Here is a 21602-nt window from a genome sequence, read left to right on the forward strand (position 1 = left end):
GGCACAGGTCCCAGCACACCTGAGCTCAGGCCTTCTGCCYGTGTGCGTCATCTGCATTTTATGATGGCTTTTATCTGCTGGCTTATGACTTGTTTTCTCAGTCCCATRAAGTACCTTGCATTCCATTCTCGTCCTTGTTGCTCTGAATTTTAGTAGAATGATTAAGAAAAGTGATCATCTCCCTGTTTGACCCTGGTTTGGGACTGTTTAGGAATGCACTGAGCTGACAGCAACACAAAACTCTGCTGCTCACCACTCTCCACTGAACGTTTGTGTTTGCAGAGTGGGTTACAAGTCCAAGAAAAACACAATTTGGTTTGGATGTGCCACACCAGGAACTGAGATGTTTTTATGGAGGCTTTTTTTCCAGTTGTGGGAAACTAATTTCACCTTCCTTTCGGTGCCAGGCWGTGCTGCCAGGAGGTGGGACCCCCCTTCTGCAGTTTGTGGAGGACAGGATCCAGACCACCATGGTAAAGTACAGCTGCCTGAAGGCTGGGGGTGCATCCAGGGTGGYTTCTGCTGAGCTCCAGGAGCTCTCCTAAGCCACTGCCAAATCTGGGGTTGGTTTCTTCGCTGTCACTGTGCACAAGGCAGGAAATAATCCCTGGTGTTTTGAATCCCAGACAGGTTTGGTGGGAAGGGACCTTAATCCCATCCAGTGCCACCCCYKSCMWKGGCAGGGACACCTCCCACTGTCCCAGGCTGCTCCCAGCCCCAATGTCCAGCCTGGCCTTGGGCACTGCCAGGGATCCAGGGGCAGCCACAGCTTCTCTGGGCACCCTGTGCCAGGGCCTCCCCACCCTCACAGGGAACAATTCCTTCCCAATATCCCATCCATCCCCGCCCTCCAGCATTGGGAAGCCATTCCCTGTGTCCTGGCACTCCATTCCCTCATGCACCTCCTGTACCTTCAGCTGATCAGCTCACAGATCTTTGGGAAGAAAAATATGAAATGTTTTGCATGTGAGCTTAGGACTGGTTACTGATGCAGTTTAAACTTCTTGCATATGTAATGTTTGAATTAAAAAGGAAGTATTTATGAGCGTGCTTGACTTTTAGATATCTCACTGAGCTGAGTGTCTTTCAGTTCCCTCAGAAATATGTAGTAACTTCAGAAATTGAAAATGATTAACTTCTTTCTCTCTGAATTCCCTTCCCAGCTGACTGGAATTGCCATTGGAGCTGCAGTTGCACTGTTGCTTATAGCAGTTGTTGTGTTTGTGGTGTACAGAAGAATGAGACAATCTAGTAAGTACTTGATAACCATGAAAGCTTTTAAACTGGTTTTTCCATCGATCTTGAGTATTTTTGTAATAGTCTTTGGGAGCTGTTTGCTGTAGAGGTGTGGTTCTTGCAATAAAACAGCTTTAAAGGGTGAAGGACTTGTGTAGATTCACTCACCCCGGTCTGAACCCAGAACTGTCCGTGCAGGACTCTGAGGGGTTTCATTTCTTTGGGGTATGATCAGTATCAGCCTCAGCATCAGCTGTAAATTATGCAAATTATTAAAATGTTATTGTGTTTGCACTGTCACAGTAACGAGAAATGATGGAATCAGAGGTTTCCTTCAGGAGATTAAAGCCACCCAACCCCTGTGTCAGTTCAGAGAGCCCTTTGTCTCCTCTGGGGCTGAGGGAGAACCTGGAGCCAGCCCTGCCTGGGGAAGGAGGGATCCCAGGGGTGGTTTAAACCCCAAAAGCTGCCCACAGGAGCTGTTCTGGAGGCAGCAGAGTGGCCAAGCTGTGCCCAGGTGCTTTCCCAGCTGCTCAAGGTGGTTTCTGATGTGAGGCTTCTGCTTTCCAGAACAACTTCAGCCCCACGTGCCTCAGTACAGATTTCGCAAGAGGGACAAAGTGATGTTCTACGGGAGGAAGATCATGAGGAAGGTGAGTCCACCTGCTAAAATCCCATTTGGGAGGTGTAAAGTTTGCAATACCTCACCTGCTGAGCCTGACCCAGGGTCTTCAACCTATAAAATTGTTGTGGATGTTTCAGAACTTCTGGAACACTGATGGAACAGCAGCAGCTTCTCTTTCTGGCCAAAAGTTTAATTTTTGAAAAATATTTGCAGCCAGCGAGGGTAGTAATAAATGAATGAATATCTAACTTGTGTATGGAGTAGATGATTGTTTAAATATCACAAAATCCCAGATTGCTTTGGGTTGGGAGGAACTTTAAAGCTCATCCAGTGCCACCCCTGCCATGGGCAGGGACATCTCCCAGTGTCCCAGGGTGCTCCAATGTCCAGCCTGGCCTTGGGCACTGCCAGGGATCCAGGGGCAGCCACAGCTTCTCTGGGCACCCTGTGCCAGGGCCTCCCCACCCTCCCAGGCTGTTCCCTGCCCTGCCAAGTCCATGTGGGCACTCCCTGAGACGCAGCATCTGTAGAAAATAAGGAACAGGGAAATGACCGTGCTTGGTCACTGGGTGTTGAGGAACACTTCCTTCTCTGAGCTGCCCCAGGCTCTGCCTCCCACAGTTCTCTGAGGTGAATTCAAACACTTGGACTTCATTAGAACTGCTGGGTTTAATACTCTGTTCTAGAGCTCTGTTTTATTGTGGAGGAGGTGGTTACTGCATAAACCTCACACAGCAGATCAGCCTTTACATAGAACTTGGCAAAAAAGCCTTCAGTGAGAGGAAATAATGTGGTGTGCAACTTCATAATTTTAATACTTTCCATGATTTTCATGTTCAACTTCATAATTTTAATAATATTTGCGTCAAGTCGTTTATATGTAACACACATAAGTAAAGAATGCCTAGATTTCCACATGGGAAAGTAATTCCAGGTAGTTTTTAGTTTGAGGTTTTAGACCTTGCATTTGGCTTATTTGAGAAGAAAAGCAACAGGATGTTACACCCAAACTGCTTTGGGTTGTACTTCATGGATTTTTGATAACATACCAGGATTTTACTTAAAAAAAAAAGCCTCCAAACTAATTAAAGAATAGTTTTGTGACAGAATTTACAGAGATTCAACTATTTGGGTAACAAAGTGAGAATTAGGAATGTTTGAAAGTAACTGATGAGGGGTTTTCTTGGTGTAGCAGTTGTGGTGTTTCTCCAGAKGGTGGCACCTGGGAACTGGGAAAAGCAAGGAGCAGCTTTGGTTTGTCACCATCGCAGTGGGGGAGAATCACGGAATGTCCTCGGTGGGGAGAGACCCYCRGGATCACCCAGMSCAGCYCCTGTYCCTGYMCARACMCCCCAACAGCCCCACCCTGTCCATCCCTGGCAGCGCTGTCCAAACGCTCCTGGAGCTCTGGCAGCCTCGGGGCCGGGACCATTCCCTGGGGAGCCTGGGCAGTGCCAGCACCCTCTGGGGACACAAGAACCTTTCCCTGAWATCCARCCTSARCCWSCCCTGACAGCTCCAGCCRTTCCCYGGCTCCTGTTGCTGTCCCAGGGGGAACAAGTCAGTGCCTCACTCCTCTTCCTGGTGTAGAACACAGCTCAGAGTCTTTCCCCCGTAGCATTCATCACCTCTGTAGTAATTGCTTTGTAAAATCAAAACATACTCAACTTGCCTTATTGAAAGGAAGTGATCTGAAGTGGATATTCCAATCCTCCAAGGTCTTACCCAAGCTCTTCACTCTGCTAACGCTCTAATGGCTGGGAAATGTGCTGGAGCCTCAGCAGGGCTGGAGTTACTGGACTGGGTTTTTTTTTTCTTTCTTTATTCTGGGTTTTATAACTGTTTTTGTTTCCATTGTTTCCTCCTAGGTTACAACTCTTCCAAACTCTCTGGTTGGAAACACAGTGCCTCGCCAAAGGATGCGGAAACGGGCAAAGGTTTTATCTTTGGCTAAAAGGTACTTGGGATCTTGGAAAGGGAAAAATTTCTCTCATGGAGGCTGATTTGGGGGGTTTTGTTTGTGRTGTGGAACCTACTCCTAGCAGAGCCCTTTTTTATAGCCAATGGGTTTTCCCAGTCCTGCTTTCTGTGGATCAGCTGGGAAGTTTGCTAAACTGGGATAGTTTTGGTGAAGAAAGGCAAGAAGAGTGGAATGTTTTAGCTAATTGATAATGTTCAGCTTGGGATGGTCAACTTTTAGCATTTACTTAATACTTCCTATTAGTACAAATTTAATATTTCTTATTAGTACAAATTTAATATTTCTTATTAGTACAGATGTAATATTTCCTGTTAGCACAAATGTAATATTTCCTATTAGTACAAACATTATATCTCATATTAGTACAAATTTAGTATTTTTTTTTGTTAGTACAAGTTTAATATTTTCTATTAATACAAATGAGGGAACATCCTGAATTTTTCCTTCATAGGATTCTGCGTATTAAGAAGGAATGTCCAACTCTGCAGAGGAAAGAACCTCCTCCCTCTTTGCTAGAGGCAGACCTGACTGAATTTGATGTCAAGAATTCCCATTTGCCATCAGAAGTTCTSTACATGCTCAAAAATGTCAGGTAATGTTAAATGGAAAGAGGAGTTTGGAGTTTGGTTTTGGTGGATATTCAAGTGATATTAAGTGATGTTCAAGTAAATATTTGGCAGTTTGTGTGAAATCTCAGATTTGGTGATTGCCTGGTCAGAATCCTAAGGGAGTTGAGTGAAATTTGTCTGAGCATGGGGACAGAATAAATTACTTTGAATTTTCTAGAAACATGAAGAAAATAGTTGAGTTTTCTTTAAAGAAAAGATGAGGGGGGAAAAGGAAATAGGTTATTTGCCTCAGTTTGGGAATAGTGTTAATGAAGGTGTTCTAACATGAACAGATTTAGTGCATCTTAAAATTCCAGTTCAGGCTCTRTCAGACAATTTTTTGGTGCAGAAAAGCATCATAATTGGTAAATGTTAATTGGATACCATATTGACAGCTCCCTGAGCTGCAGAATCTTTTACTTTTCTGCCTGAAAAGACTGCAAATAAATCAAAGTCAGCTTAATGCCCACAGCTCTTTGGCAGACTGAGAAGAGAAGGGATGGTCTTTGTGCCCCTTCAGCAAGGGGTTAAATTTGCTGACACATCACAGAGGAGGAGATCTTCCAATCTGTAATTTTGGTTTTRCTTGTGGACATTCATTTTTTCTCCCAGCTGTGATATAATTTAGTCCTGAAGGTCGTACATTCTCAAATAAAAATGCTATTTAAGTCATCTGAGCTTGCTGCTGTGGATTGATGATCTCCTGTGACTAACTGATGCTGCAGTAGGATTTGATGGGTTGATCCTGATAAATGGGAGCTGTTGGAGCTCTGTGCAGAGCAATCAGGTGTGAGACCAGATTTCCCTGTGCCTGGCAGTGACTGACAGGAGTCCAGATGCACATTACCTGCAGGAGATGGAATACCCCAAACTTGCAGTTACATGTAGATGAGAGGAGCTGCTCCCTCTGTTTTCAGTGTCCTGCTTCCACAGACAGGGCAGTTACTCTGCAAGGGGAAGTTCCATGGGGTAACTTTTCACATGGACTGTGTGAATCTGGCAGATTTATGTATTTCTCCCTCTCAGAGGCTGTGCTGGTGTTTGCTGGAGGAAGGTCAGCTGTGCTTCCTTCCAAGCCTGCTGCCCTTCCTTGGAGGGCTCCTCCAAAGGATCCCCAGCATTTACAGTTCTGTGTTTCATGGTGCTCTTACACCTTTATTTTGGGGAGCTGTTTGAGGCTTCCTCTGCCCTGCAGCTGCTTCTGGATCACACACTGGAACTGTCTGCCCAGGGAGGTGGTGGAGCCACTGTCCCTGGATGKGTTTAACAACAGAGCAGACGTGGCACTCAGTGCCATGGTTTGTTGTATGAGGTGCTGGGCCATAGGCTGGACTTGATGATCTTGAAGGTCTCTTCCAGCTTGGTTCATTTGGAGATGCTGTGATTCTGTGATTCTGTGAGTGATTCTGCAATTCTGTGATTGTGTGTGCAATTGTGTGATTCTGTGTGTGAGTAGGTGATTGTGTGTGTGTGTGATTCTGTGTGTGATTCTGTGTGAGTGTGTGATTATGTGATTCTGTGTGATTGTGTGATTCTTTGTGTGATTGTATAATTCTCTGTGTGATTGTGTGTGATTGTGTGTAATTCTGTGTGATTCTGTGATTCTGTGATTCTGTGTGTGATTCTCTGTGTGATTGTGTGATTCTCTGTGTGATTCTGTGTGAGTGTGTGATTATGTGATTCTGTGTGTGATGGTGTGTGATTCTGTGATCCTGTGTGTGATCCTCTGTGTGATTCTGTGATTCTGTGTGTGATTGTGTGATTCTCTGTGTGATTCCATAATTCTGTAATTCCTCCGCGCTTCCTCTGCTCCTTGTGCCTGGAGCTTTGCTCATTTAGGAAGGATTTTCCGAGCACAGTGCTGATTGTAGGTTTTCCCTTTGTGTTTTTCTCTGCTGCAGGGTCCTGGGGCACTTTGAGAAGCCCCTGTTCCTGGAGCTGTGCAAGCACATGTTCTTCGTGCAGCTGCACGAGGGYGAGTACATCTTCCGCCCGGGGCAGCTGGACAACAGCATCTACGTGGTRCAGGATGGAAAGCTGGAAGTTTGCATCCAAGAAAGTGTAAGAACCCGCTGCTCTGCACTTCTGAGAGAAATCTGTTGGCACAGCAGACAGKCTGGCATGAATCACTGAGCATTGATTGAACTCTGATGTGTGAATCGCAGTGATTTAGGAGGGATTAATCCCAGCTCTGCGGGGCCGTGGTGTTTGTAAAGATCAAGGTTTGCAGCTCTGGTCCCTCGTGTCTGAGCTGAGAGAGCAGAGCTCACTGCTGATGAGGCAGCTGGAAGTATCCTCACACTGGAGTTGCATTCTTGAGGGAGAGCAGGGTGCAAGGGGGCTTGGGAATGTTCACCTTKGGAAAGGTCGTTACAGAAAGGGTTTGGGCACAGGGAGCAGGAGAGACTGAACTCAGTCAGAATATTCCAACAGGAGTCAATGGGTTTGTCTGGGAGGTGGAAGAGTCAGATTCATGTTTGGGTAGAGGGGAAAAAGAAAAGATGGTTTATTTTCCATGTGAATCTTCAAACATTGAACACCAGCCCTTGTGACCCCTTCTGCCAAGTTAAATTTTTAATTTTTACCTTCTTCTTGACTGAACTTTGAGTTTAACTTTAGGATGTGAACAGTTTTCCAATGGCTTAAAATGCAGCAGGTTTGTGTTTGGAAATTTTGCCAAGTTTGCTGATTCYTGTATATTTTTTCATTTTGCTGCTCCTGTTTTGTACAACCTCTTGACAAGTAATTCCTCAACAGAGGGAGCTCACTCTGCCTCAGAGTGAAGGAAGCTTTGTTTGTTGGTGGTTACACAGCAAAGAAAAGCAGGTCACAACTCCCCTGGACAAAACTGGCTTGTAGTTTCTTTTAATTTATCACTTTTAGAACGCTGGTTTAAAACTCTGTCATTGGAATTAGCACATTTCCATCRGAGCAGAGAGAAAAGGAGCATCCARACTTTCTGAAATGCTCCAAATSTGCCAGAATGCAGCTGTGAGGCTGCAGTAACCCTGTGTCTGTGCTTGCAGGATGGAACAGAGGTGGTGGTGAAGGAGGTGCTRGCAGGGGACAGTGTCCACAGCCTCCTCAGCATCCTCGACGTCATCACGGTGAGTTTGGGGAGGGTTCCTGTTTCCTGCTGGATCCAAGGGCAGGGAGGCAGCCCTTGGACATTCCTAGGATAGAATCAGAATGCAAAATGTTTTTTTTATGAATTCTTCTCCTCCTGCCAGGCCCTCCCAGGTGCAAACTRAGCTCTGTGGTGTGGGAATCATGGAATGGGTCCTTGGCAGTGTAACCCTGATCCTGCTGATCAGCAGGAGGGTTTGGGGGATCCCTTGAKGTCTGCAAAACTGAGATTGCAGCTTCATTTGCTCAGATCAGGCAGCAGCAAGGCCARGYYGGGGCCCAGCAGTCCAGTTTTTTGSATGTTTGATTGGCTGTTTAATGAATTTGCTTTTATTTAGTCTAATGAAAATAAATCTGGCAGTTGTTATTACTGTAATTTTACTGTGACAACAGCACATGGGTTCATTTTGTGCTGTCACATCAGTGGTGCTGGTGGCCAGCTGAGGGCTGTGCTCCTTGGCAGGGGCCAGGGTGAGCTGAATCCCTGCTGCTCCTGTTGACTGCAAAATTGGTGGATTTTATTGGAATTGCACTGATGGTTGTGCTGGAATCACCACAGTGCATCTGTTAAGGAATGCCCAAATGGGAGGTGTTGAATTCCACATCTTTGGTAAYATCCCAGCCCTGAAGGTGCTTTCTTGAAGGCTTTTGGTAGGATGAGATTTGAGRGGATGAAGATAATCTGACCAATAATTGTTTTTGTTTGACCTTGGTCATGTTTTTCTTGCTTGTCTGTGCATCAAAAGGTGCCATTGCTCTKTGTGTGAGGAGTTAAAGGATTCTCTGAAATGTTCTTTGCCACTTWCAAAAGCAATCATCCACCTCTATATCCATATTATCTCCATATTTATGTTATCTATATTCATAGTTCCCATAAAACCTATTGACAGTGACAACATTTTTTAAGCTTGGCTGCAGTTTCCTCTGTAGAAAGTGAATAATTTGGACTGTGCAGGTCGAGTTGCTGTCAAATTCATAATAGCTTTGTAAATTCATAACAGTACCTGTGCCCTTGCTACTTCCACCATTGAATTTTTTTCGTGACAATATTCTAAAGAGCAGGGCCCTTATAAAGGAACATGAAAACCACTCATGTTCATGTTTGTTCAAAAGGAATATAAGAAAAGAAATCCTTATGTAACAGTGTTTTGTGGCTTTGGTTTTCTAAAGAGTGGCTGCCATTAATTTTGTGTTTCGTTGGGTTTTTTTTTTTTAATTTTTAATTCTCATTCTGCCATTTTTTTTTCTCTTCCTCATTAGTTATACCACTGGTAAGTAAAAAAAATGAAAATGATTGAAAGTGTGTCAGAGTTAGCAGCATGCAGAAGGATGTGTAATGAAAAAACCTTGAAATATTTCTTGCTAAACTTGTTCTCATTTATTTTTATAACTCTTTTGTTCCTCTTTTCCMAGCTTTATGAACTGCTTGTTTGATTCCTGTTTTTCCTCTTCCTTATGTTCCTTGCAGACTTTAGGTAGAGGAGTGGAATGAAAATAGGCAAGGAGAGGGGAATGGCACTGGGTCAGAACAGAGGAGACCCCTCAGTRTCACCCCAAATCAGTGATGGAGTCTCAGAACACCCTGCAGATACCATAAACCTGAGTTAAATTTCACTGCACCACCAAACYCAGGGCTCTGACATGAAGGAAGGGTGAATTCAGAGTGGATTTCAGTTGTCTGAGCTGAATTTGGGATTCTTTTGACTGATTTTGCAGCACCAAGCTGGTCCCTCACTTAGTTGAGAGTTGTGCAACAAAGTTGAGGTTGCTTTGAGGAATGGTGAGGTCTTGTTGGCTTTAAAAGAAAGATCTTTTAATGTACCAGAGGTACTTTTCTAATTGAATCCTWCAGTTTTTCAACTGAAAAGTCCCTTTGGTTGTACCAAATACAAAGGCAGCAGCTGTGACATGAACCTTCCCTTATTCTGAGAACAGATCGATGCTGCTTCCCCCAACCTCTGAGGAGAAGCTGGGAGCTTTTGAATCCAGGTGGATGCAGAAATACTTTCCTGGTATTGTTCTGAGGTGCAGTTAATGACTCTGAATCCTCTGAGCTGAGCCTTGTTGATGTCTCTGCTTCCAGCAGCTCTCACTGAGAGCTCRTGTGTGCAGCCAGAGCTTTTCCCAGAACAGTCAATGCTCATCAGAGCCAAATGCTCCAGCAGAGATGTGGTGCTGATGGCTGGGGCTTTGGGGTGGGCTTTTCTTCACCCTCCAWGTGGAGATGGCATCAGGAAAAGGGGCCAGGTGGCATGGTTGGGATGAGAAAGTTGGAGAAAGGAGAGGCTGTGAGGGATATTGATCAATTGGCAGTGATGGGGAGGGGGGCAGAAATGAAAGTCAGAATTAAAAGAAGCTGGAAAAACACTTGGATAAAGGTGAGGCTGCAGGGCTGACAAGATGGATGGGGTTATAAAGCAGTTATTGATGGCTGTAAGAGCTTTGGTGCAGCAGTGTTGGTGTAGATGATGTCAGGGAGGAGCAGAGGAAGACAAAAACCAGGAAACAGGGAGAATGTGCTGGGGTTTTGGGTCGAAAAAGGAGTAACTACTGCAGGTGGGAGGATGTGAAGCATCTGTGCCTCTTGTAGCAGATTTCCTGACCAAACTCGATGGGGTTTGGCCTTTAACTGTCACCTGGACTGCTCCTTGGAGGGGAKGTCTCTCAGTCTCTAGAAGTAAATAGTTACCTGCTCTGAGAACAAAAAGTTCTCTATTGAAAAAAGAACAACCCTGTTTCATAACTGATTATAACTTAACTGCTCTTGTCATCTYGGTGTGTGATTGCAAAATAGTATAATTGAGATGTGGTGTTCTCCCAGTGCTGCTGATCACATTCTGTCTGGGAGAAGTGACAATTATGGAACATTGCCTGCTCACGCTCCTCTGACAGCTCTTGGCATGTTCCAGCCCCATTAGCCACGGTGTGGCCCTTTCAGGAGAGCWGCTCTCATGCAGGGATTTCAGAGAGGCAAAATTATGTGCTGAAAACTTGGAGGAATGGGCTGTTCTTTGGAGAAAAAGGCTTCTGCATCATTAKCTGTTATTATCCTAAAGCTGATTTTCTGAGATTGGCAGCACTGGTCTCTCCTCTCACGAGCTCTTTCCAGAAAAACCCAAACACTTCACTGGATAGACTGGAATTCTGTGATACCCAGGGCTCAGTTTGCTCTTTGKAATAACTCTTACGAAAAAGACCATTAAAATTGATGCTTATCCTTGCCCAACAACCAAAAATTTAATAATTTCCATAGTTTTTTACTGTGTATTCGCTGTAGGGATTGGTAGCWAATGTAGTTGATGACAAATGCAGTGCTTTAAAACAGACTATAAACGTTTTCTTTTACATGTAAGAAGCCCAAATTAATTCTTTGCCTAAAGCCAGACTTAAAAYTGGCCTGTAATAGAAGATTGTTACATTTATTTTTGGGTACAGCCAAAGCACAGAAATGTTATTTGTTATTTTCTTAATTAAAAGAAACTTGGGAAAACTGAGGACGTTGGCAGCTTTGCACTGTAGGTCAGAGAGCTATTTAAAATTTCAAATCCCTCAGGAACTTGAAAATCAAGGCTATTAATATCATCCCCAGATTTTATAAAAAGGTCAGCTGAACTTGGTGTAATTAAGAAATTGGTTCCAATTAATTTAATTTAATTTTAGAATCTGCTTCATGGTGCCTTCCAGACCAGGAGGCAGACAGAGCTTTATTTTCCAGGGTGATTAGAGCTGGGCAGGAAGACTCTTGTTTGATTTTTCTGGATTCTTTAGGCAGGAATTCTTTCAGAGTGGAGTATGGAGTTGTCTGATGTTCTTTGCAGGTAGTTGGGTTTGTAATCAGCATTTAAATTTGGGAAAAATGTGCCTTCTGTTGCTCAGGAGGGGAGAGYTTCCAGAGCTGTGAGGTCTTTTTAAAATAGAAACTTCATTTCTTCCTTTGCTCCTGCTCTTAGCTGCACAAGGGCTCATTTTATCTTATAAATACTGTGTAAATCAATATTTGATGGATTGCTAAATTAATTCATGGGTTATAAMTGTTGGTTCCAGCATTTATTAAAGGGGTAAATGTCTGTCTGGAGYTTTTTATACGAGTGTTTGGCAGTAGATGTTTGTTCAAATCTATTCTCATTTAAGGGGAGAAGATCCAAAACCAGTGTCTTGCCTTCCAGTGTGAAAAAAAGTCTGTGTTCTACCCACTTGTAGTTTTATTTTTCATTTGTTTGTTAGTTCTCCATCTGTTCTTKGAGCAGGATGCTCTAGACCCACTTGGTCTCCAGTAAAGAGAAGCTCTTTGGGTTTGTCACATGGAATATTTCATATATATATATGAAAAAATGTATATATATGTCTTGAAACACAAGAAGTCTGCCTGTCCTCTGTCTCTCTCCATTCTGTCTAGAGTTATTGTGCAGTTTTGGTGTGGTTTTTACTGGTTGTGTGGTGTGAGTCTGGGGTTGTTTTTGCAGCAAACAGCTTGGTTGTCAGTACAGAGAATAAAACCAACAAACCCCCTTTTCTCTGCAGCCTTGACTAGCTGGGATTTGAAATGCTGCTGGAGGCTGGCTCTGAAATAAAACCATGCCAGAGCTGAGAGCCTGGCACGTCCCTTAACCTGATCCAGCTCCCTGGAGCTCTTATTTCTCTGYCCCTGTCTCTAATGCAGGTGTGAATTCACCCTCATTACATCCCCGTGGTCACAGAGCACAAATTCAAGACTCTTTGTGGTCAGATGGTGTCTGTCAGACTTTACAATAGCAAAGCAGGAATTTGGGAAGAGCTGGRTTGGATAACTGATGGATTAACCCTTGTGTCTCTGCAACTTTTCTCTCAGGGTCACCCTGCTCCCTATAAAACAGTCTCAGCCCGAGCAGCCAGTCCCTCCACCATCCTGAGACTTCCAGCCAGTGCCTTCCAGGATGTGTTCCAGAAATACCCTGAAACCCTTGTGAGAGTGGTGCAGGTAGGTGGAGCTGAGGGGGAAGGGGAGCCACGTTCATTTCCAGGTTACAGGAGGATACTGAGAGGCTCAGCAAGCTCATCATCYTTCGCTGGATACGGAACTGCTCAATGCAGCTTATCGGGATTTGGATTTGTTCTGCTCTTCCCTGGCTGTTGAGCCCTAGGCTTAATAATCCCAGCATTATCACATGTAGGAAAAAAAGAATTTATATATCTGTGTATCTCCATGGATTGTGTTCCTGCCTGGGATAGCCTGATCACTCAGCAGAGCTGCAGTGGGACTGTGCTGGTCCTTGGGGAGTGGGAAGGTGCTGGTGTGAGCTCTGCAGCTTGGGCTGCACCAGGAGGGCTCCAGAATGGCAGAGAGTCAGGGACAGACTGCCACATGCTCTGAAACAGGGCTGCTGGACCCTCAGGAGCTGTTTGGTGAGGGCTGGTGCTTTGGAGAAGTCACAGAATTCAGCCTGATGTGTGAATTTCCACTTCAGAAGCCTCTGTCAGCACCTGAGGAAAGGGCTGTGCCCTGTGTCAGTTCTGTGTTTGCTTCCCTTTGCTTTGCAGGAGCTCAGCCAGTTCTCAGGTGAGCACTGGAGCCAGGCTTGGACCTCCTGCAGATGGGAGGGGGTGCAGGGATCAGGATTAGGGATTTCCAGGAGTGGTGCATTGCCCCCCTGTTGTGTAACAGCCAAGGGGTGACCTGATCACCCGGGCTGTCCTTTTGTTTTACTGTCACTTCTAAATCTTTCTGTCCTTGCAGACTGTGCCGCTCTCTGGGTGATTTATGAGAGACACATGAACATCCTCACACTGATGCTTGAAGGAGAGCAGATCATTAACACCAAATTAATTTGGACTGTGAGAGCTGACACAAAGGAGAGGATGGCTCAGGAGGGGGAATTAGCAAGGAGGGCAGAGGAAGGTGGCACTGACTCCAGTGCCAGGTTGGAATGCTTGTGGTGCAGTGGCACAGGATGTGTATGGGGAAAGCTGGGTGATTTTTTTAATGCAAGGGGATAGAAGCAAATAAAATAGAAGCAAATTCTTCTATTTCAAGGCACTTTTATTGGTGTTTATAGGAAACAAAAAGCATTTGGTGTTTGGGAGTGAGACTTTGGATTCTCGTGCCATCAAGTGATGGTGAAGTCATTGGTAAATGATTTGAATCCATCTCAATTTATCAGCTGCTGTTAAGGAATTTCAGCCTGGGCTACAGTGTGTATTTTACAGAATGTTTTCAGGTGCTCTGGTGCATGATTGTGTCTGAATGCTCAATCCACTGCTGTTGTTTCTCAATTCCCTGTGCAGATCATCATGGTGAGGCTGCAGAGGGTGACTTTCCTGGCCTTGCACAACTACCTGGGGCTGACCACGGAGCTCTTCAGCTGTGTGAGTGTGGGGCACCCTGGGCTTTCCCAGCAGGGCACACACACAGCTTTGCCTTCTTCCAGAAGATCACAAAGCAAATGCTGCTCATTAATTTCATAATGACAGTGCTTGAGGAGTCAGGCACTTGTACAAGCAGCCCATAAAGCCCAGCCCACGCTGGTGCCTGGGGAATTGGTGGGGAGGTTCCAGCTTCCCCAGAGCATCATTCCAGAGTGATGTGTGAGCTCTGCTCGCTGCTTCAGCTGCCCTGCTCTGTGCAGAGGGTACCTGCTCACCTCTGCCTGTGGCAGCATGGAAAATATTCCGGTGTTCAGTCTGTTCCTGTTGCCTTGCTAGTCCAGTTTCAATAATGACACAGGCACAGTTAAGCAGATAAAAAGGGTTTTTACCTCGGTATTTGGGATCAGGTGCACAACTTGATGGAAAAATGCACCCCCATGTATAGCATGGATACAATTCTAATGGACTGCACAATTTAGCATATCTATTAGGATTCCCCAATAAGAAACTTAATAAATGAAATAATGTCCCCTTATTCTAAAGATTCCCCCCCTGGGATGAGGCCAGAGCACAGTTTACACAATGTGTTCCAGAGGGAAGATTTCACCCAAGGCTGGAGCCTCAGGTTTGAGATAGCTCAGGGCACGCTGACCCCTCACTGAGGATGGTTGGATTCTCTGCCCAGCAGAAACCCTAAACTAAACTGGAATATCAGAATACAAGAATTACAGGCATGTAGGCTGAGGGTAGAGGAGGATGCATAAAGGGTACAGAAAATGCATACAAGTATATAAAAGGGTACATAAAAAGRAAAGGCAAAAATCATCAGGCACCATGCCTCTGCAGCTGTCAGCTTCCAGCCACCCTGGACTGGACAATGCTGGTGTGTCTGAGGTGCCAGAGTGGGCTCAGAGTGCATGGGAGCAGTAGCTTTTTGGGTGACACCACTGTCACACCAACTGGGTAGGGTTTGCCTGATGCCAGCAATGGCCACTGAACCCCTGGACAATCCCCAGTTTCCTGTGTGATCCATGGTCTGTGCAGATTCCCAGACCCAGCTGAGCTGTCAAAACATGGCTCCCATGGTGGCAGAGGGTTAGCTCAGAGACTGCTCAGTCCCAGTGGCCACGTGGGACTGGTGGGATGCTCGGAGGGAGCTGCAGATCCCAGGGTGGGTCACCCGGGGGGTCTGGGGTTGGTCTGAGCAGTGCCTGGGGGTCTGTGCAGGCTCTGGGCTGTGGGACCCGTGCGAGTGTCTGGTTTGTGTCTGTTTGTCCCCCTGCTGCTCCCAGCAGGGCCAGGCTGTCCCTCTGATCTCTGTGAGCAGCGTCAGCACCCCGGGCAAAGCAGGGAAGAGACCCTCGTCCAGTGCTTTGGAGGAGGAGCGTGGAGACAAGTCTGAGAAGTCTGGGGAAGCCCTGGAAATGGGTAATGCTTCTGGAAACATGGAGGAGCTCTCCTTTGGCATCTTCTTTAACTGTTGTAGTGTTCATGGAATCCCAGAATGGTTTSGGTTGGGAGGGACCTTAAAGCCCATCCMRTSCCACCCCTGCCATGGCAGGGACACCTCCCACTGTCCCAGGCTGCTCCMAGCCCCAATGTCCAGCCTGGCCTTGGGCACTGCCAGGGATCCAGGGGCAGCCACAGCTTCTCTGGGCACCCTGTGCCAGGGCCTCACTGCCCTTAATAGTAGAGAATTATCTCCCAAAATCCAACCTAACCCTGCCCTCCTTCAGCTTGAGGCCGTTGCCCTCTATCCTTTCATTGAATCTGATCTCCTGTTGATGTTGATGCCTAAAATGGGGCTTGCCTGAAACAGAGGCCAGACAAAGTGAAGAGAACAAAAGCAAACAAATTTAATCCAGGCCTACTGGTGCATTCAGGGCAGGCAAAGCTTCTTCATGAGGCTACACCCAAAATGGACCCTGAGTCACGAGATCTTCACCTTTTATAAGTTCTGTCTCATGAACGTATCGGGCCCCAATTCTCCAATGACACCTTCAGGTGATGCTGTCACCCACCCCCAGTTCTCTGTTGTTTCCATCTCTTGGGGCCTGGCACAGGGAGGTGTCCTTGAGTTTGGGGCTGCAAAGGAATTGTTTTGTCTAAAAATGGGAAAGCAGGAGCTCAGCACTGTGCACTAGAGAATTACAAGAATACAGATACATGAAAAATAGAGAAGCTRAAATCCTAAGGCAACAATATCRCTTCTATTGATCAGAGGGTTTTTATTTTATCAGAGCAGTTGGGGATTGTCTCAGATCAGGTTCAGGTTTGAAGCCTCTGGATAGGCCATAGCTTCAGTAGGGGAATGTTATTATGTTCTTATTGACATTGAGGGATGAAGGAAAGGGGAAAAATGAGTGACTCCTGATTTTGAATGCAGAGGGGGAGTTGGGAAAATTGAGCACTCTAGATATCAGCAGAAGAATTGCTGGATATGTGTCTTTTTAGGCTAAAAAATCAGTACTGAAGGTAAAACTGGGAAAAGGAAAATAGAGCTGAATTTTGCCTCTGCACATGGGAAAAAATAATTTAAGGAAAACTAGGAAAAAGCTTTAAACAATGTTTAACATCAGTGTTTCAAAACCTTTAAGTCAGCTTTTAACAGTGGATAGTTAAAGGTTCTTGCTGTGAGTGAAACTTATTTTRTTAGGGGATGCCTTGTGTTTACCACATTTGTTTTTGTATTTCAGATATGTTGAGGGTTTCTGGTGCAGAACACCCTGAGCACRTTTTCAGAAGAAGCCTTTCATCACCTCCCTACGCAGGGTCTACAGAGGCTTCTAGTAAGTAGTGCTTGGCAAAATGGTGGGAAASAGGTCATTTATCTAATCATGGGGGAAGGCACATGATCTCTGGAGTGCTGGCTTAGATAATTTCCCTGTTTRTGGTAGATAATCACCTTGCAGTCCTGTCGGTGGCAGATAATTGTCTSGAAGTGGTGCTGCTTCCTAACTCATTTGTCAAGAATTTATTTAGTCACAAATGGACTGTGATCCARGAGAGCATTCCCTTGCTGTCATTATCAGCAATGGGGAACATCATTTGGCTACCAAGACCTGCAAGCCAAGAGCTTTATTAATTGATATTACTGAWGCAAACTGAATGATGATGATAGGCCATCATCTTTCACATAAAAGATGACACACGGTTCTTGCTTGGCTGATTGTCCCAAAAAGCACATTACAAGGCTTTGGTGCTTTTAGAGGAACGTTCTTTGGAGTGGATAATAAAGGTGATTGATCATGGGATGCTCTGAGGAGACTTTTATGAGGCTGAGCTGGTTTGGGGCTGCATTTTGGGGAGCTTCAGCCACCTCTGTTGTAGACATTTCCTTCCAAGTTTAGGGCAGGTTTGTGTTCCAAGGTGAAGGAACTGCAGTTCTTTTGGCAATCACAGAACACCAGCAACTGTCTCTGTTAGCTGAGGACTCAATTAACCACTGGGAGGGAATTATAAAGTCATGCTCAGGTACTGCTGATAGAGAAATATTTAATCAGTGGAATAAAGGTGCCCTGGGTRCTTTAGAAAATGCTTTTATTGCTCACTTAGGAGGAAAGATCATAGTGTGAGGGGTTGAAKAGTTACAGAGAGAGGAGGGGGACAGGCTGAGGGAGCCCTGAGCACTGGGGGCTTGGTGTCACTTGTTCCTGTCACATTAAGCTGCTGGTGTGCACAGAGGAGAGAATTGGATCATTCCTTCATTTTTAACTCTGGAGGGATGATTTCTTTCCTCTTCAGTTCCTGCTGGGTGAGTGTACAGGCTCCCACTTAGATTTTTTCGTGGTTTCCATGTTACTGTCCAGAGGGATGGATGTGATGGAGGAGTMGGAATTTGGCTGGTGGAATACAGATCATCTTTCTAAGCCAGGGAGAGAAATTAAGAGAAAATATTGATTGAGCCACACAAGACTTGGCTTGATTTTCACRTGTGTGGGGTTGTTTTACACTGGGAATTACAAAATGTGCCAGCAGACTTGATACAGTGGGAAATTAGATAATCCCTGCCCAGAACCCAGCCCCTTCCCCAGGTAAATGAGCGGTTCAGTGAGTTCTGCCTGTGACACTTCTAAGGGACAGTCCTTGTGTGTTTTTAGGAGCTTTTATGTGGAAGGACACCTGGAAACTTCTCAGTGGTTGTGTCCATTTGTCCTTCCTTTCTCCTTTTACGTGTCATAAAAGTTATGTCAGGGTGCACAGAGCTTAGCAAAGAGAAAATTAATTTTTACTGCCAGAAGGAGCGTATCTAATTGGGTAATTATGATTTGCCTCAGTTAACAGAGCTGATGCCTTCTCACTGTTTAGCTTGCACAGAAAGGATCTTGATGAAAGTGTCTGTAATGAAAAGATCAAGATCTCACTTCAGGTTTTATTCCCCTGCTCACTGTGTGTTCAGACTCTATGTAATATTGATTATGTTTATTATTAATTCAGAGAGGAGAGAGCTGTCTGTGTCAGAGTCATACAAGTGCTGTTATCTGAACATCTCCTCAATTTGCTTGTTGTTACAATTAACAAACACTAAAAATTGCTTTGGGAGAAACCACTTTTGCCTCAGCTGTGCTTGGGGCTGGGTGTAATTTGTTCTTCTGGTTTTTGTGGAGTTATCTGACTTGGAACACAGCAGTTGTGGAGATGGGAAATAGGATCCTGCCAGCTCAGCCTGCTCTGCTTTATGAGTGTGCAAACCCTGTGTGGAGAATGATGGAATTCATTCCTGTGGAGCATTTGGACTGAAAATCTTTACTCCCAAGTTGGCTCCCCCAATTCTCTGTTGTTTCCATCTCTTGGGCCTGGCACAGGGAGGTGTCCTTGAGTTTGGTGCTGCAGAGGAATTGTTTTGTGTAAAATGGGAGAGCAGGAGCTCAGCACTGTCWGTGGAGTCTGGAGTTAAACACTGAAGAATTCCAGGGGTACAGAGACATGGAAATAGAGAAACTGAAATCCTGAGGCATCATTCCCCTGCCTGGGTTTTTCAGGTGCAGGGCTGGGGAGGGGATGCTTTCCCTTCCTGGGGAGCCAAAATCAAAAGTTTTTGGGTGTAACTTGGGAAATGTGGGTTCAGCTTAGAATGCACTCGATGTGTTGGGATCAGGAATTTGGGACCCTGGGATTTGGGGGCAGGGAGATGAGCAGGGAGTCAGATCAGCCCATATGGAGCTGCTCTTCCCACTATCCCAGGTTTTTGTTTTTTTTTTTTTTTTTTTTTTTTGTGGTCGATTTAGGGTCTTTAATGTTGCAGGAAATTCAATTAATAGCATCAACAGCTTTATTATTTCTTTTTATTTTTTATCTCATGACTTGTAAGTTCTGATGATCAACTTTGGGTCAGCTTGTTGGGTTTCTTGTTTAGAGGCTGATCATTAAATGACAATTATTATGACCCTGGTGGCAGATGTGGATTTGCAGCATGCAGAGATTTGTTTATATTTGTAGATCACAGACTCATGGACTTACAAAGGTTGGAAAAAACTTTTAAAATCATGGAGCTGTCAGTCCAGTACCACTCCCATGTTCTCTCTAAGCCATATCCTCAAATGCCMCATCCACATGTTCTTTGAATACTGCCAGGGGTGGTGACTCCACCCCTGCCCTGGGCAGCCTGTTMCAGTTTTTTACAGCCCTTTCCACGATAACATTTTTCCTAATWTCTAATCAAACCTCCCYTGGCAGAACTCGAGGCMATTTCCTCAAGCTGACATGGAAAAGAGTTCTCTGAGGTAGATTTGAATATTTGGGGCAGTGTGATTCTCCCCTTGGCTTAGCTGGGGGTGGAGACAGGAGTCAAGCCTCTTCAGAAATCAAGTAATTGTAATTTGATAATTAAATTTATAGGCAGCCCTTCCTGGTAGGGTGATATTATCACATGATCATAAATCACCAGGGTGTAAACATTGGGCAGTTTGTGGATCCAAAAGCCAACTTCCCAAAGCTTGGGGCAATCCTGAGCAAATTCACCCTGAGCAAATTCAATCCTGAGGCAATCCTGCGTCTCTGGAGAGGGACAGATGGGGAAGAAATTCAGAATGAAAAATTTGAATTAATGAGTTGACAAAGTCCACCAGTCAATAAAGACAATTGCTTTTCCTAAGGGCCCAGCCTCTTCCTGAGCAGCAATTTGTATTTATAAAAGCAAAAGTATAAGAACAATGTAGGGACTGAAGGGAAAAGGCATCAGGGAGAAAATGTAAACTTTCTGTATAGCTTATTTTGGAGATAAATTAGGCATAGAAATATGATTGAAATTATTGCAGGTTTATTTGTCAAAGGGAATTGCAATTTCTACATGATTCTTAAACTTATCTGTAAATCTTGAGGCTGTGGGAATCCTGTTCAAGGTATTCAAACAGGAAGAGTTTCCCAGCTATATTTGCCTTATTGATTAGCTTAGAAAAGTTTCTGGAAGGTGGATGGGACAGCCAAGGAGCTCATGGAATTAAGATCTGTTAAAATTGGGAATTAAAGAATAGGAATGGTATTGACTTCAAATTGATGAATTACATAAGTGAGAACTGTAAGGGAATTTTTTTTGGTAGCTCGCAGCAGCTCAATTTGGACAAGTTGTATAAAAGATCTGAAATTATTGGGGGGRAAATGCTTTTTTGTATGTAGAGAGTTTGCAAAGTTGCTGATCATAATTTTCTCCCTATGAAATGGCAATTTATTKGGTACAAAAAAATTCCTTTTGTTTGGTGAAGAGAAGGCTAATAAGAATAATTTCCTGAAAACAGTGAGGCAAATTTAGTAGATTTGCCTCTTCCTGGCTATGATGATGATAATAATAATAAAAAAAGTAAAATTAATAAAAACATAATAACAGTCTGACATTCTCCCTGCCATCCTCCTCTTGTGCATAGCCTGGTTTGGGGGATAAAAGATAACCTGGAATGATAAAAGAAAGCACAACTACATCCTGGGCACTGTGATAGGATRGGRAACTCAACAGAAAATCTGCTTAATTTTTCCAAAAAGGTTGTTAAAGGAAATAAGAGTTTTCTTTAGCAGATCCCACCTTTTCTACAAACCCATCAACATCTAGAAAGAGCAATAGATCAGAGGGTGAGCTGCTGTCACAAATGAGGAAATTGGCCYCTGAAASTTAGTGTTAATGYTATGAAGGATTTCAAGGATTTGTGRAACATGGAAAATAAAMCACAGCAGCTGATGTGAGCCACCARCAGCATCACTTCAGGCAGCTTTGCAGAAAGCCACACAAAACACCCCAAAGTTTTAAGTTWTCACRAATTCCCTCTCWCCASTGCTCTGCCAATGATCAGTGAAYAAAAACCCCACAACAAACCTACAGATAATGACTGCATTCTGCACAGCAGTGGATGTGGGAATTCTGGGACACATTGGGGACCTGAGTTCAGATGGGAAGAGTGAAAAAGTTCCAGGTTAAAATGAGCTGGGAAATCAAGAAGRATATGAAGGTGCTGAAGTTGCTCCACTTCACGTTTTATCTGCTGTTGCTGAGGAGCTGCAGCACAGGAGGTGCTTAAAGCAGSATTTTTGCATTTCTTGCAGACAATTCCAGTGGTGCCAAGTCTGACATGGACATGGCCTATGAGAGGGCCAGGGTGCACCTCGTTCCTGAGGATGGTGCTGCCAGCCCTGCCACAGCCAAGGTGGGTCTGCCTTGTCCCGAGAGCCCAGCCTGCTCCCTGCCCTGGGCTTCCCT

At 44.8% G+C, this 21602-nt stretch overlaps 1 protein-coding gene across 1 annotated transcript in view; it reads left to right on the forward strand.

The window, feature by feature from the left end:
- Positions 1–269: 269 nt before the first annotated feature.
- Positions 270–21602, forward strand: part of PNPLA7 (patatin like phospholipase domain containing 7) — a gene marked incomplete at its 5' end in the record, with an annotated part of 134385 nt that continues 113052 nt past the window's right edge. Inside the window, 12 exons of the mRNA XM_057378351.1 lie at positions 270–473; positions 1164–1251; positions 1807–1889; positions 3730–3818; positions 4294–4434; positions 6352–6511; positions 7477–7557; positions 12405–12533; positions 13838–13918; positions 15211–15346; positions 16615–16707; positions 21449–21549. Of these exons, the coding sequence (XP_057234334.1) occupies positions 270–473; positions 1164–1251; positions 1807–1889; positions 3730–3818; positions 4294–4434; positions 6352–6511; positions 7477–7557; positions 12405–12533; positions 13838–13918; positions 15211–15346; positions 16615–16707; positions 21449–21549 (1386 nt within the window). The remainder of the gene's footprint in view (positions 474–1163; positions 1252–1806; positions 1890–3729; positions 3819–4293; positions 4435–6351; positions 6512–7476; positions 7558–12404; positions 12534–13837; positions 13919–15210; positions 15347–16614; positions 16708–21448; positions 21550–21602) is intronic.

Source organism: Malurus melanocephalus, unplaced genomic scaffold (genome assembly GCF_030028575.1).
Source record: "Malurus melanocephalus ecotype Western Australia unplaced genomic scaffold, MMel_1.1 scaffold_355, whole genome shotgun sequence".
In the NCBI taxonomy this organism is placed as follows: domain Eukaryota; kingdom Metazoa; phylum Chordata; class Aves; order Passeriformes; family Maluridae; genus Malurus; species Malurus melanocephalus.